Genomic DNA, 16,173 nt, shown 5'->3' with positions numbered 1-16,173 from the left:
CACCCATACACAAACACCAGAAATGCTTTAAAATACTAATACATTTTTGCTTAGTTATCTTTTTTATCTAAGTCAAAAGCATCATGAATCTAAGGAACACACATGTGGTCCTCTGTGACCCTTAGGTTGTCCTCTTGTCATCACCACCAGCGCGCTCCCTCTCAGGGATGTGAAGGGTGTGTGAAGCTGGGCCGTGTGTGTGGGGTGGGAATCTGATTTGCCGCCTAGACTGGCTCTGCCGTCCTCCCCAGTTGGCAGGCCTGTGGCCTCTTCCCTAGAGTCAGATAAATCTTAATCCACCGTATCCAGGTGATTGGGTGCACCAGTTATTTGAATATTACATCCTACCTTAGCAACTTATCCATGACAAAACCAAAATATTTTCGTGATAGGATAAAAAGAGTTTCTTGTTTTTTGAATAATAAAAACTGTGGCTCATCGGTTTTTTTTTTAATCTCAAATGGCATATCAGCTGAGGATGTGAGTTCTGTTTTGTTCTGTTTCTGTTTTGCTCACCAAAATGTTTTCTTCAACACAGAAAATTAGTCAAATGTACTTTTCTTACTGTTCATATTTTTGGAAATGGATAGAAAATAGACATTGTAGCTGGGCGCAGTGACTCACACCTGTAATCCCAGCACTCTGGGAGGCCACGGCAGGCAGATCACCTGTGGTCAGGAGTTTGAGACCAGCCTGACCTACATGGAGAAACCTCGTCTCTACTAAAAATACAAAATTAGCCGGACATAGTGGTGCATGCCTGTAATCCCAGCTACTCGGGAGGCTGAGGCAGGAGAATCACTTGAACTCAGGAGGCAGAGGTTGCTGTGAGCCGAGATCGTGCCATTGCACTCCAGCCTGGGCAACAAGAGCAAAACTCGGTCTCAAAAAAAGAAAAAAGAAAATAGACATTGGAGTAGATGTATGCCTTTATCCAGTTCTGATACTATATCCAATGAGAATTATGAACAGTACATCAAATGGTAGAAAAGCATTAACGCACATAATTAGTTCTACTTGTTTTATAGGGTATTTTTAAATAGCATATTTCTTCACACCAAAGCAATACACAATCATTAAAGAAAATGCAAATTAATAATAAAAAAAGACTCCGTTCCACCGTTGGCTCTCCACTGTTGCTATGATGTTTTTAGTTGTTATTGTTTTTAAATTGGAGGGGGACTGGGTCAGAGAGGCAAGCTGTCTGTTTAGTCAGGATATGCAGGAGTGGTATGGAGTTTGTCTGTGGACTCCTTCCATCCGCCTTCCGCTGAATCCCCTCCTTCCAGCCTCACTTCTCCCTCCCTCCCTCCCTCAGCAGCGATGCTGGCCCTGGTGGTGTCACATGTCCCACAGTCATTGCTCTCCTGTCTCTGCAGACTCGCCTAGGAAGGAGGTATACTTCATGGCAATTATTGACATCCTTACTCATTATGATGCAAAAAAGAAAGCTGCCCATGCTGCAAAAACTGTTAAACATGGCGTGAGTATCTCCATTTTGTTTCCTCGTCTCCCTCTCCTGGCTCCTCTGTGTGGCCTGTAACTCAGGGATCACTCCTTTCTGCCACTGAGCTGCTTTCTACTGAGCCATTCAAAGCCCTTTAGTGACACTTGTTCCCTGGGGGCAAGTCATGTTCTGAGCATAAGACGCAGAATCCGCAAATGCTCACTGCTGCTCTTACCACAGCTCCCTGTGGCTTGCAGCGAGTCACTTAAACACGAACATCTCTTCTTTTTACACGTGAGGGACACTGACAGGCATGCGCATCACTAGGATGTCATACAAATTATTTTTGTTTGAAAAATGTTCCAGAGACAAAAGTGCGCAAGAATATAATGCAGTGTTTTAATATGAAATGTTCAAACCTGAAGCATGATTGTCTGCTTAAGACACTTCCAAAGTATACAGGATTCTATTTTTCTCACAGTGAGTTGTATTTTTCCACTACAGAAATCTTTTGAGTGCAAGATCAAAGTTGCATAATATTAATTACTCACCTTTAATGTGCTTGATGGGAATTTTCACTGCTCTAGCCATATGTTAAGCTATTGAATCCCCCATGAGAAGTCTATGAAAGAGATACTAGTGTACCTGCTTTTGTTAGTTGGAGAAACTGAGGAAGACAGCTTCAGGAGTAACTTGCCAGGGCCTCATACTAGGAAATGGTAGGGATGGGATTCCTCCCGAGGACCAGCCCCCGCTGCTCTGTGTTCATGCTCATCCCCTTACCTTGCCTGCAGACCCCTCCTGCCTGGCCGAACTTTACAGCTCGCCGAGTTCTTGCTTGTATTGCAGGATGCCATCTTTGTTTTGCAGAGGTCCTGAAAGCCATAGAGCCCACCCCACACAGATGAATGTATGCCCTGGTTTGTTGGCCCTGGAAGGAGAGGTGCTTCCCACAGACTGTGTAGAGCTAACCAAGATTCGCCAGAACCAAAAACTCACTTGAAACCTCTTCTTTTCTATTTTAAAACAGAAATCAGCCTAACACCGTATTCTATTTGCCAAAGAAGTATTTCAGTCACCTTGTCAATAGCTATGGTATTCCTGCTGTATGCAGAGCACGTCAGTAAGCAAGGGTGCCTGGTGGCTTCCACCCAACAGAAACTTTTGAGTGCCCTTTTTAAACAAATGTCTGTACCAGGTGCACTACCCCATTCCCTCATTCTGAGGCCAGTTCAGGAGGCTGAGGGAAGGGTCTTCAGAAGGTGGAGTGTATCCTAGCCAATATGGTTCCACATTCATCCCCCTATAAGCCACCAGTTTGCCTCCATAGTGTGACACATGGCATAAAATCGCAGGTAGTTTACAAGAAGAAAATATTACTCTCAGCAAAGGAACGCTGTGTTAAGCTGCTGTTGGGGACCATTCCCTGCCTTGGAGCCTGGGCTCCTCCCTGCAGCCCAGGCCTGGAAATATTACAAGTTCCCCCGTGAACATGGGTGTCTGAAAACAGCACCTGCTCACTTAGCAAAACTCTGATCTTGCCCTTTGCAGCCCAGGAAACTGGCCAGTGGCTCCCTTGAGTGTGCTGGCCTGCACCTTGCATCTCATAATGGAAAAATCCCCCACTGGGCTTCTGCAAGGGGCCAGGCTTGCTGGCTCTCTGCAGGGGGAACAGTGGCACCCCCGTGTGCTGCTGCAGAGGGAAGCCATCACCTGGTTATGGTGCAGGGAATGGGCTGGGGGCGGCTGTCCCGGAACCTGTGGCTGCTGCGGTTGCCCCTCATGTCTGAGCACTGAGCTGGACGCCTCTGTCCGAAACCAAGGGGGTCCTGGAGAAATAATGTGGCTTTAAGTCATTGTCATTAAGGTTTCCCTTTCGCCAAATGTTGATGTCATTCTCAAGGTGGCTCCCGTCTGCCTTCCTGAAACGTATAATGTATCGTTTCCGTGGCTTCTGAACAGTTCCACTGTTTGATAGTAGCATCCCGAACGTGGCCCATTTGATTTTTTTGTGAGTTGCAACAGCCCCGGTGTGTGTGGTAGCATCTGGTGCTCCTGTCGCCCTTTGTCTCATTTGCAAACACAGATTCCTAAGAACCTTGATTATTCAACCACAAGCGCCAAGATATTTTGAGTGATGTTTTTCAGAGCAGAGACTGCATGGGTTTGAAACTTACTTGCTGTATATTCAGCTGCCGTTGGAAATAGCTGTAGATATTGAGTAATAATTTGGGGAAATCAAATATTATATCAGTATTTCCTTTCTTAAAAACTGCCCAGGCTGGCGCGGAGATCTCCACCGTGAACCCAGAACAGTATTCAAAGCGCTTTTTGGACTTTATTGGCCACATCTTGACGTAACCTCCTGCGCTGCCTCGGACGGACATGAACATGAGATGGACAGAGGTGGCTTCAGTGTAAGAAAAATGAAAACCAAACTCAGTGAAGTACTCATCTTGCAGGAAGCAAACCTCCTTGTTTACATCTTCAGGCCAAGATGACTGATTTGGGGGCTACTTGCTTTACAGCTACCTGATTTTCCCAGCATCGTTCTAGCTATTTCTGACTTTGTGTATATGTGTGGGGGGTGTGAGTGTGTGCGCATTTTAAAAGTCATAAATTAAAACAGATCCACTTTGGTCAGAATGTGTCCCAACAAAGACCCTTTGATTCCAGCTATGGCCGAATGAATGAGTGAACAAGTGAACACACGTGTTGGGGAGGGGAGAAGGAAGTGCATGTCAGGCACCCGTGTTGGCATCACACGACAAACTGTGGATCAGTTTTGTTTTGTTTTTTTATTTTTTTGAGTTGAAAGATGTGAGACAGTATTCAGAATAATGAAGATAATAATGATTATTATAATAATGATGATTCCAAGGAAAAAACCTACAGCGAATGTTCCACTTCTACCCCGCACGCAAACACTCCCTAACACTGGTAACCTGAGCCCCCAGCACTGGACGGAAGAATGCTGGCGTCTCCGTGTGTACTGGTTCAGGGTTCTGGCCCCAGCCTTGTCAGGACCCCCTGGTGTTCAGAGCCCCCACCCCTCCAACAAGCAGCTGATGCCCCAGTGATTCTCTATACATTTTTCACCTCGGCCAATATGTCCAGGAAAACTGCTTACTTCTCTTTTCTTGCCTGGAGCATTCATTGTTACACCCTTACTTTGCAATATAGGAATTAATGCTACAAAATAAAGTAAAGCTTACCTGAAAAGTGCATAGTTTGGGGCAATGGTATCTACATCTCCCACTGTGGGAAACCAGCAAAGCATCAAAACTCCGAATTCTCCGTTACCGAATGCAGATCTGAATTATAAGATGTTTATGTTTGACTATTGTTTCAACAGTGGGATTTTGTTATGAATTATCCCTTTAACTGAAACCCTCAGTTTTACTGTTTACATTATTAGGAAAACAGGGATATCTTTTGAATCTAAAAATTTGATGTACAGCGTGTGATTTTTGAAGTTTACATGTAAAGTCACTTAACAGTGTAGGTGAAATAATGTTTGTCATATTTTGAGACATCCTGAAGTCATGTTTTTATGTGAGTGTTTTTTATTCAAAGTACACGGTAGACAGTCTTTCACAATAAAAGGAAAAGGTTTTTTTTTTTTCCTCCAAATGTACATTTATCAACCTAATGATTTTTTTAAAAAGATTTCACCCCAGTCTGGTTTATGTAAGTTCATTGCCCTAAACTGTGCTGTTTTTAATCAAGTTATAGATTTCCAACCTAGATCATGTATCTACCAACTCTCCTGCATTTTCCAAAAGGCGTTGAGCTTAAATATTAATCTTGCTTAGAGTAGGTTATCCACTTATATGCTGCGCTACGGCCGTGCCTTTGAAACTCCTTGTTTAAAACATGATATGATTTTTGTGGGCAGTTTCAGAAAAGAAAAAAAAAATCTACCCTTTAATTCTTACTTGCAACTCAACACATCTCCCTGCCGTACTGCCTTTTCCAGGAACTTTACTTCAGGGCTCTCCCGATTGCAGCTGTGCCCAGTGTATGTGGATCTAGTTCAGTCTTTGGAAGCTAGCGGTCATGCCCTCCCCGTACTGTCTACTGATTCTACATAGATGTGTTATCCTCAGCAGACAATGTTAACACCACTGTAACAGTGTACAAATTCGTATTTTATGTATTTAAAGTAATCCATACTGTGATTTGGTTTTTCCCTGCACTGTTCATTCTGGCATCAGATGAGTTTTTGTGTTCTGAAGTCCTGTTGTGGTTGACCCGAGACTACAGCCGTGAGACCCTGAAGTGAAGATAAGGTACACATACATTATTGGAGTAACTATTTCCTTGGGGCCAATCTGTATATGCTTTTAGAAGTTTACAGAATGCTTTTATTTTTGTCTATAACAGTCTGTCATTTATTTCTGTTGATAAACTATTTGGACAGAGTGAGGACGTTTGCCCTGTTATCTCCTAGTGCTAACAATACACTCCAGTCATGAGCCGGGCTTTACAAATAAAGCACTTTTGATGACTCACAAGATGAATCCTTTGTTCCTCTGTCCCAATTGTGTCTGTCTGTTCCAAACACATTTTAAATACTCGGTCCTGACAGTGTCTTTAGCTAATCCTTGAGGAAATAAAAATGGAATTGTATCTTTTTAGTTTCTAGAGCCTTGCCTTCCGTTTGGGAATTGCCAGTAATAACAGAGTTTCACAACACAATTGACTTTGCTGCAAGATGAACAAGTAGAGGAAAAGAATCTCTTCCATGATATCCTATAAAGTCATATGTTTTGTTTTTAGGTTTCATACACCTTAGTTCTATGTGTGTCAGCATTTTTTTGAAACTTCCTTGGGATACCATTGATGGATAGGAGACTTACGGCATTCCACTTGGTGCCAGGTTCACACAGACAGTTTGTCTACAGCACTTGCTTTGATAACTCATTTTTCTTCTAATGCAACTGATGCCAACCCCCGGGCCATGGACTGGTACCGGTCCACGGCCTGTTAGAAACCTGGCTGCACAGCAGGAGGTGAAGCTGGCCCGCATTACCGCCTGTGTTCCACCTCTTTCAGATTAGCAGCAGCATTAGATTCTCATAGGAGCGCTGAACGCTATAGTGAACAGCACATGCGAGGAATCTAGGTTGAGCACTCCTTATGTGAATCTAACTAATGTCTGATGACCTGAGGTGGAACAGTTTCTTTCCAAAACCATCCCCCCAGCCCCCTGCCAGTCCATGGAAAAACTGTCTTCCACAAAACCAGCCCCTAGCGCCAAAAAGATTGGGGAACACTGTATTGGAGAATAATTTGAGCATAATGCACTTTTCACATTGCTTGTGTGCCCTTTGGTCTGCAAGGAACATTAGGTGAACTGAACTGAGCTGTGTAGGGAAACACAACACACCCACACTTCAGATATCTCCAGCACCTCACTTCACTGCACGTGATTTGTTACACTCATTCGTATCTGGAGTTACACATTTCCACCTGACATCAGATCACCTGTCTCCTCTTTACAATAACCCAAGAGCCACCATCCTTCTGATGCCCACAGCCACAGGTATGCCTTACATCCTTTTCAAGGTAACTTGCCCTATTTTAGTATTTTATATATTTCCTGACCAGTTAGCGTTTTTATAATTGTGCTACTGTTTTTATTAGATTTCTTTCTCTTTTCAGTGTGTGACTCATTACATTTTGGGATGTTGTGGCCCTAGTCTCATTTTTCCCAGAAGTTCTGTGATTTCCATTGTGCAGCTTTGCCTAACCGTGATTTCTAGGAACATACATGTGGCATTATTGTAGAATTGACTGGTCAGCAGGGAGCTTTAATTCAATGTTCTTTGTGGACTGTTTGCATGTGGACATTGATTTTCCCTTCATTTTGGTTAAGTTCCAGATTAGAATCCACAATAGTTCCAGAAGGTTATTTCTAATTCATAGAAGGGCAAAAGTTGGTATGAAGCATTAATCCTGAGTGCAACACTTTTAAAAACAGTGGTTAAGAGTTAAGTGCAAGAGATTACAAACTATATGTTGTGAAATGGTGATGTATATAGTGTGCAAATGCACTCAGGCCGAGAGGCTGAACATAGACTCAGGACCGCTGTGCACAACCTTTCTTGGAATTTTTAAATAGCACAAAGTCAGCGATTGTAGTGACTATTGTACATGTGCATCTTTCCTTGAGTTCTGAAAATAACTGTCCCCCATTCCTTCCTATAATATAGATATATTAAAAGCATAAAAATAAAAATTAATATAGATTGCTGTATTAAAAACAGAGAAGTCCTTCTTCCTAAAGGGCAGAAACTCTGCCTTGTCTTTTGAATTCCTATGCTAGGCTGGGCACACTGGCTCACACCTGTCGGGGGAATCACTTGAGGCCAGGAGTTTGAGACCAACCTGGGCAACCTAGAGAGACCCTGTTGCTAAAAAAAAATAAGAATTAAAACTTTAAAAAATTAGCCAGGTGTGGTGGTGCATACCTGTAGTTCCAGCTACTCAGGAGGCTGAGGCAGGAGGATCTAATTGAGCCTAGGAGTTTGAGGCTGCAGTGAGCTATGATCACACCACTGCACTCCAGCCTGGGCGAACTTGTCTCAAAAAATAGATAGATAGATAGATAGAGATAGATAGATAGATTGATAGATTGATTAGATAGATAGATTAGATAGATTAGATAGATAGATAGATAGATAGATAGATAGATAGATAGATAGATAGATAGATAGATAGGAATTCTCTATCTTATCTATCTAATAGAGTCACCTGCATCGCCTCACGGAGCCTCTGGCCAGCCTGCCTTCACTCCATGTTTTCATTATTCTGAGCTGGTATCTTTATAAACAGCAAATTGAAGGGCCACTCATAGTAAAGTAGCCCAGAAGATCAATGAAGTGACCTGGGAAAATTACAGTTGTTAATTTAATCTAGAGTGGTCACTGAAAATTATTTCATAGGCCGGGCTTGGTGGCTCACGCCTGTAATCCCAGCACTTTGGGAGCCAAGGTGGGTGGATCACGTGAGGTCAGGAGTTTGAGACCAGCCTGGCCAACATGGCGAAACCCTGTCTCTACTAAAAAATACAAAAATTAGCTGGGCACGGTGGCAGGCACCTGTAATCCCAGCTATTCGGGAGGCTGAGGCAGGAGAATAGCTTGAACCTGGGAGACAGAGGTTGCAGTGAGCCGAGATTGCGCCATTGTACTCCAGCCTGGGAAACAGAGCAAGACACTGTCTCAGAAAAAGAAAAGAAAAAGAAAATTATTTCATAAAAGAAATTCCTGAGGAGTAAAGTACCTCTTTTTCTCAACTGAATGCCCTTCAGAATTTTGTCCTAGTTCTGCTTTTGCAGTTCTGTGAAAATCCTGCCAAAGGGCAATTAAATGCCCTAATCTGTGATTGTCTCACTCTTAAACACTGTTTAATTTCATAAGAGAGGGGACAAAAGATTACAATTTTCCAGAATCTACTGCAATAGATCTTTGTTTTTTATAGAATGTTTTGTAGAACTTGTTGCTGGAAAAGATGTTACAGATGAGGAAACCTTGGCCCAGAGAAGCTAAGTGACTTCCTTCAAGGTCAGACAGTGGTCAGTGACAAAGCCAAGCTTAGAACTCAGCTCTCTGCCCCAGCTTTCAAGAGTGGAAGTTGAATACATGCGCTATGGACCTGGGACCTCACCATTTCCCTAATGATGATTAATCTGTATTATCCCATTTTTCCTAATTCTTTCTCTTACTCCAACAGTTTTTTGGGTTTTCAACTGTCTCTTGATTTTTTAAATCAAGGAGTCTCACTGGAGAATATAAAATATTTGTAGGCCTATTGAATGGCAGTCTGTGGACATGGAACTTGAAAATCTGTCATGAATAGACTTCCTGGGTGCTTCCAAATGGCCAGATTTAGAAAACCACTGTCTTAAGTAGTGAAGCTCTCCCAATGATGACTAAGGATTTGTTTTGTTTTGTTTTGAGATGGGCATTTGCTCTTGCCCAGGCTGGAGTGCAATGGCCTGAACATCGTGGCCTGCATCCTTGAACTCCTGGGCTCAAGTGATCCTCCCTCCTCAGCCTTTGGAGTAGCTAGGACTACAGGAGCATGCCACCATGCCCAGCTAAGTTTTTAAAATTTTTTTGTAGATATGGAGTCTCGCTACATCCCCCGTCCCTGTCTCCCTCCCACTCTGTCTCCCCCTTTTTCTGTAGTCTCTCCTAATATATGAACAAGTTAACTTCTCATGGATTAGAGCAGTAGTTAGAAAATTATAGTCATATGGCCAAATCTAACCCAGAACATGATTTTTGTTGTAAATAAGGTTTTATTGAAGCACAGCCACACCCATTGATTTAATGTTTTCTATGGCTGCTTTCAAGCCGCAGTGACAGACATCATGGCCCACAAAACATTTACCATCCAGCCCTTTACAGCAAAGGATTACTGACCCCTGAAACAGCCTCATTTTAGTATTACAGTCTAATTTCTGCAAAGCCATGGGCTTGAGCTACAGTTCCTTCACGTTTTTCCTTAGCTGTGATATAAAACAAAGTTTGAGAAACATTTCAAGATGTGCCAACAAAATCGAATATTAAAAACTTGGTGGGATCTGGCAAGATGGCCAAATAGGAACAGCTCCGACCTGCAGCTCCTAGCAAGACCAATGCAGAAGACAATGATTTCTGCATTTCCAACTGAGGTACCCAGTTCATCTCATTGAGACTGGTGAGGCAATGGGTACAGCCCATGGAGGGTGAACAGAAGCAGTGTGAGGCATCGCCTCACCCAGGAAGTGCAAGGAGCTGGGGGAACTCCCTCCTCCAGCCAAAAAAAGCCGTGAGGGACTGTGCTACCCAGCCTGGATACTATGCTTTTCCCATGGTGTTTGCAATCTGCAGATCAGGAGGTTCCCTCATGTGCCTACACCAACAGGGCCCTGAGCTTCAAGCACAAAACTGGGCAGCTCTTTGGGTAGACACCAAGCTAGCTGCAGTAGTTTTTTTTTTTTTTCATACCCCAGTGGCGCTTGGAACCCTCATAAGACAGAACCGTTTGCTGCCCTGGAAAGGGGGCTGAAGACAGGGAGCCAAGTGGTCTCACTCAGTGGGTCCCATTGCCATGGAGCCCAGCAAGCTAAGAACCACTGGCTTGAAATTCTCACCGCCAGCACAGCAGTCTGAAGTCAGCCTGGGACAGTCGAGCTTGGTGCAGGGAGGGGTGTCCACCATTACTGAGGCTTGAGTAGGCAACTTCCCCCTGACAGTGCTAAGGAAGCAAGGCAGTTTGGACTGGGCAGAATTCACCACAGCATGGCAAAGCAGCTACAGCCAGACTGCCTCTCTAGCTTCCTCCTCACTGGGCAGAGCATCTCTGAAAGAAAGGCAGTAGCCACAGTCAGGGGCTTACAGAGGAAACTCCCATCTCCCTGAGACAGAGCACCTTGGGGAAGGGGCAGCTATGCGCACACTTTCAGCAGACCTAAATGTTCCTGCCTGCTGGCTCTGAAGAGAGCAGCAGATCTCCCAACACAGCTCTCAAGCTCTGCTAAGGGACAGACTGCGTCCTCAAATGGGTCCCTGACCCCTATGCCTGCTGACTGGGAAAGACCTCCCAACAGTGGTCAACAGACACCTCATACAGGAGAGCTCTGGCTGGCATCAGGCCAGTGCCCCTTTGGGACTAAGCTTCCAGAGGAAGGAGCAGGCAGCAATCTTTGCTGTTTTGTAGCCACAACTGGAGATACCCAGGTAAACAGGGTCTGGAGTGGACCTCCAGCAAAATGTGCAACTTGAAGAAGAGGGGCCTGACTTTTAGAAGAAAAACTAACAGAAAGCAACAGCATCAACAAAAGTCCCACACACAAAAATCCCATCCAAAGGTCATCAGCCTCAAAGATCAAAGGTAGATAAATCCATGAAGGTGAGGAAAAACCAGCACATAAATGCTGAAAATTCCAAAACCAGAATGCCTCTTCTCCAAATGACTGTAACTCCTCTCCAGCAAGGGCACAAAACTGGATGGAGAATGAGATTGACAAATTGACAGAAGTAGGCTTCCGAAGGTGAGTAATAACAAACTCCTCTGAGCTAAAGGAGCAAATTGGATAAAGAGTCAAGACCCGTTGGTGTGCTGTATTCAGGAGACCCATCTCATGTGCAAAGACACACATAGGCTCAAAATAAAGGGATGGAGGAATATTTACCAAAAAACGGAAAGCAAAATAAAGCAGGGGTTGCAATCCTAGTCTCTTATAAAAAAGACTTGCAATCCTTGTTTCTTATAAAACAGACTTTAAACCGACAAAGATCAAAAAAGACAAAGAGCAAGATGGCCGAATAGGAACAGCTCCAGTCTCCAGCTCCCAGCGCGAGCAACACAGAAGACAGGTGATTTCTGCATTTTCAACTGAGGTACTGGGTTCATCTTACTAAGGAGTGCCAGACAATCAGTGCTGGTCAGCTGCTGCAGCCCGACCAGCAAGAGCTGAAGCAGGGCGAGGCATCGCCTCACCTGGGAAGCGCAAGGGGGAAGGGAATCCCTTTTCCTAGCCAGGGGAACTGAGACACACAACACCTGGAAAATCGGGTAACTCCCACCCCAATACCGCGCTTTACCAAGGGTCTTAGCAAATGGACACACCAGGAGATTATATCCCACACCTGGCTAGGAGGGTCCCACGCCCACGGAGCCTCCCTCATTACTAACACAGCAGTCTGAGATCTAACGGCAAGGCAGCAGCCAGGCTAGGGGAGGGCCGCCCGCCATTGCTGAGGCTTAAGTAGGTTAACAAAGCTGCTGGGAAGCTCGAACTGGGTGGCGCTCACAGCAGCTCAATGAGGCCTGCCTGTCTCTGTAGACTCCACCTCTGGTGACAGGGCACAGCTAAACAACAACAAAAAAAAAACAACAAAAAAGCACCAGACACCTCTGCAGACGCAAACGACTCCGTCTGACAGCTTTGAAGAGAGCAGTGGATCTCCCAACATGGAAGCTGAGATCTGAGAACGGACAGACTGTCTGCTCAAGTGGGTCCCTGACCCCTGAGTAACCTAACTGGGAGACATTCCCCACTAGGGGCAGACCAACACCCCACACCTCACAGGGTGGAGTACACCTCTGAGAGGAAGCTTCCAAAGCAAGAATCAGACAGGTACACTCGCTGTTCAGAAATATTCTATCTTCTGCAGCCTCTGCTGCTGATACCCAGGCAAACAGGGTCTGGAGTGGACCTCAAGCAATCTCCAACAGACCTACAGCTGAGGGTCCTGACTGTTAGAAGGAAAACTAACAAACAGGAAGGACACCCACACCAAAACCCCATCAGTACGTCACCATCATCAAAGACCAGAGACAGATAAACCCACAAAGATGGGAAAAAGCAGGGCAGAAAAGCTGGAAATTCAAAAAATAAGAGCGCATCTCTCCCTCCAAAGGAACGTAGCTCATCGCCAGCAACGGATCAAAGCTGGACGGAGAATGACTTTGACGAGATGAGAGAAGAAGGCTTCAGTCCATCAAATTTCTCAGAGCTAAAGGAGGAATTACGTGCCCAGCGCAAAGAAACTAAAAAGCTTGAAAAAAGAGTGGAAGAATTGATAACTAGAATAATTAATGCAGAGAAGGCCATAAACGAACTGACAGAGATGAAAACCGTGACACAAGAAACACGAGACAAATGCACAAGCTTCAGTAACTGACTCAATCAACTGGAAGAAAGAGAATCAGCGATTGAGGATCACATGAATGAAATGAAGCGAGAAGAGAAATCTAAAGAAAAAAGAAGAAAAATAAATGAACAAAGCCTGCAAGAAGTATGGGATTATGTAAAAAGACCAAATCTACGTCTGATTGGGATGCCTGAAAGTGAGGGGAAAAATGGAACCAAGTTGGAAAACACTCTTCAGGATATCATCCAGGAGAACTTCCCCAACCTAGTAGGGCAGGCCAACATTCAAATTCAGGAAATACAGAGAACGCCACAAAGATACTCCTCGAGAAGAGCAACCCCAAGACACATAATTGCCAGATTCACCAAAGTTGAAATGAAAGAAAAAATCTTAAGGGCAGCCAGAGAGAAAGGTCGAGTTACCCACAAAGGGAAGCCCATCAGACTAACAGCAGATCTCTCAGCAGAAACTCTACACGCCAGAAGAGAGTGGGGGCCAATATTCAACATTCTTAAAGAAAAGAATTTTAAACCCAGAATTTCATATCCAGCCAAACTAAGTTTCATAAGTGAAGGAGAAATAAAATCCTTTACAGATAAGCAAATGCTTAGAGATTTTGTCACCACCAGGCCTGCCTTACAAGAGATCCTGAAGGAAGCACTAAACATGGAAAGGAACAACCGGTACCAGCCATTGCAAAAACATGCCAAAATGTAAAGACCATCAAGGCTAGGAAGAAACTGTACCAACTAACGAGCAAAATAACCAGTTAATATCATAATTGGCAGGATCAAGTTCACACATAACAATATTAACCTTAAATGTAAATGGACTAAATGGTCCAATTAAAAGACACAGACTGGCAAACTGGATAAAGTGTCAAGATCCATCAGTCTGCTGTATTCAGGAGATCCATCTCACATGCAAAGACATACATAGGCTCAAAATAAAGGGATGGAGGAAGATCTACAAAGCAAATGGAGAACAAAAAGCAGGGGTTGCAATACTAGTCTCTGATAAAACTGACTTTAAACCATCAAAGATCAAAAGAGACAAAGAAGGCCATTACATAATAGTAAAGGGATCAATTCAACAGGAAGAGCTAACTATCCTAAATATATATGCACCCAATACAGGAGCACCCAGATTCATAAAGCAAGTCCTTAGAGACTTACAAAGAGACTTAGACTCCCATACAATAATGGGAGACTTCAACACCCCACTGTCAACATTAGATCAACAAGACAGAAAGTTAACAAGGATATCCAGGAATTGAACTCATCTCTGCAGCAAGCAGACCTAATAGACATCTACAGAACTCTCCACCCCAAATCAACAGAATATACATTCTTCTCAGCACATCACACTTATTCCAAAATTGACCACATAACTGGAAGTAAAGCACTCCTCAGCAAATGTACAAGAACAGAAATTATAACAAACTGTCTCTCAGACCACAGTGCAATCAAACTAGAACTCAGGACTAAGAAACTCAATCAAAACCACTCAACTACGTGGAAACTGAATAACCTGCTCCTGAATGACTACTGGGTACATAACGAAATGAAGGCAGAAATAAAGATGTTCCTTGAAACCAATGAGAACAAAGATACAACATACCAGAATATCTGGGACACATTTAAAGCAGTGTGTAGAGGGAAATTTATAGCACTAAATGCCCACAAGAGAAAGCAAGAAAGATCTAAAATTGACACTCTAACATCATAATTAAAAGAACTACAGAAGCAAGAGCAAACACATTCAAAAGCTAGCAGAAGGCAAGAAATAACTAAGATCAGAGCAGAACTGAAGGAGATAGAGACACAAAAAACCCTCCAAAAAAATCAATGAATCCAGGAGTTGGTTTTTTGAAAAGATCAACAAAATTGATAGACCGCTAGCAAGACAAAGAAGAAAAGAGAGAAGAATCAAATAGATGCAATAAAAAAATGACAAAGGGGATATCACCAGCAACCCCCACAGAAATACAAACTACCATCAGAGAATACTATAAACACCTCTATGCAAATAAACTAGAAAATCTAGAAGAAATGGATAATTTCCTGGACACTTACACTCTCCCAAAACTAAACCAGGAAGAAACTGAATCCCTGAATAGACCAATAGCAGGCTCTGAAATTGAGGCAATAATTAATAGCCTACCAACCAAAAAAAGTCCAGGACCAGATGGATTCACAGCTGAATTCTACCAGAGGTACAAGGAGGAGCTGGTACTATTCCTTCTGAAACTATTCCAATCAATAGAAAAAGAGGGAATCCTCCCTAACTCATTATATGAGGCCAACATCATCCTGATACCAAAGCCTGGCAGAGACACAACAAAAAAAGAGAATTTTAGACTAATATCCCTGATGAACATTGATGCAAAAATCCTCAATAAAATACTGGCAAACCGGATCCAGCAGCACATCAAAAAGCTTATCCACCATGATCAAGTGGGCTTCATCCCTGGGATGCAAGGCTGGTTCAACATACGCAAATCAATAAACATAATCCAGCATATAAACAGAACCAAAGACAAAAACCACATGATTATCTCAATAGATGCAGAAAAGGCCTTTGACAAAATTCAACAGCCCTTCATGCTAAAAACACTCAATAAATTCGGTATTGATGGAACGTATCTCAAAATAATAAGAGCTATTTATGACAAACCCACAGCCAATATCATACTGAATGGGCAAAAACGGGAAAAATTGTCTTTGAAAACTGGCACAAGACAGGGATGCCCTCTCTCACCACTCCTATTCAACATAGTGTTGGAAGTTCTGGCTAGGGCAATCAGGCAAGAGAAAAAATCAAGGGTATTCAGTTAGGAAAAGAAGAAGTCAAATTGTCCCTGTTTGCAGATGACATGATTGTATATTTAGAAAACCCCATTGTCTCAGCCCAAAATCTCCTTAAGCTGATAAGAAACTTCAGCAAAGTCTCAGGATACAAAATTAATGTGCAAAAATCACAAGCATTCTTATACACCAGTAACAGACAAACAGAGAGCCAAATCATGAATGAACTTCCATTCACAATTGCTTCAAAGAGAATAAAATATCT

General features: G+C 43.3%; 1 protein-coding gene across 5 annotated transcripts in view; it reads left to right on the top strand.

The window, feature by feature from the left end:
• PIP4K2A (phosphatidylinositol-5-phosphate 4-kinase type 2 alpha) overlaps positions 1–5,964 on the top strand; it is a 176,985-nt gene extending 171,021 nt beyond the window's left edge. For all 5 annotated transcript variants that reach the window (XM_050804061.1, XM_050804063.1, XM_050804064.1 and 2 more), the window contains 2 exons: positions 1,380–1,483; positions 3,728–5,964. In XM_050804061.1, coding sequence (XP_050660018.1) covers positions 1,380–1,483; positions 3,728–3,808 — 185 coding nt within the window. In that variant the 3' untranslated portion in view covers positions 3,809–5,964. The remainder of the gene's footprint in view (positions 1–1,379; positions 1,484–3,727) is intronic.
• Positions 5,965–16,173: the final 10,209 nt, after the last annotated feature.

The sequence above is a fragment of the Macaca thibetana genome, chromosome 9 (genome assembly GCF_024542745.1).
Source record: "Macaca thibetana thibetana isolate TM-01 chromosome 9, ASM2454274v1, whole genome shotgun sequence".
NCBI classification, from domain to species: Eukaryota; Metazoa; Chordata; class Mammalia; order Primates; family Cercopithecidae; genus Macaca; species Macaca thibetana.
This window is presented reverse-complemented; position numbering and strand designations above follow the sequence as displayed.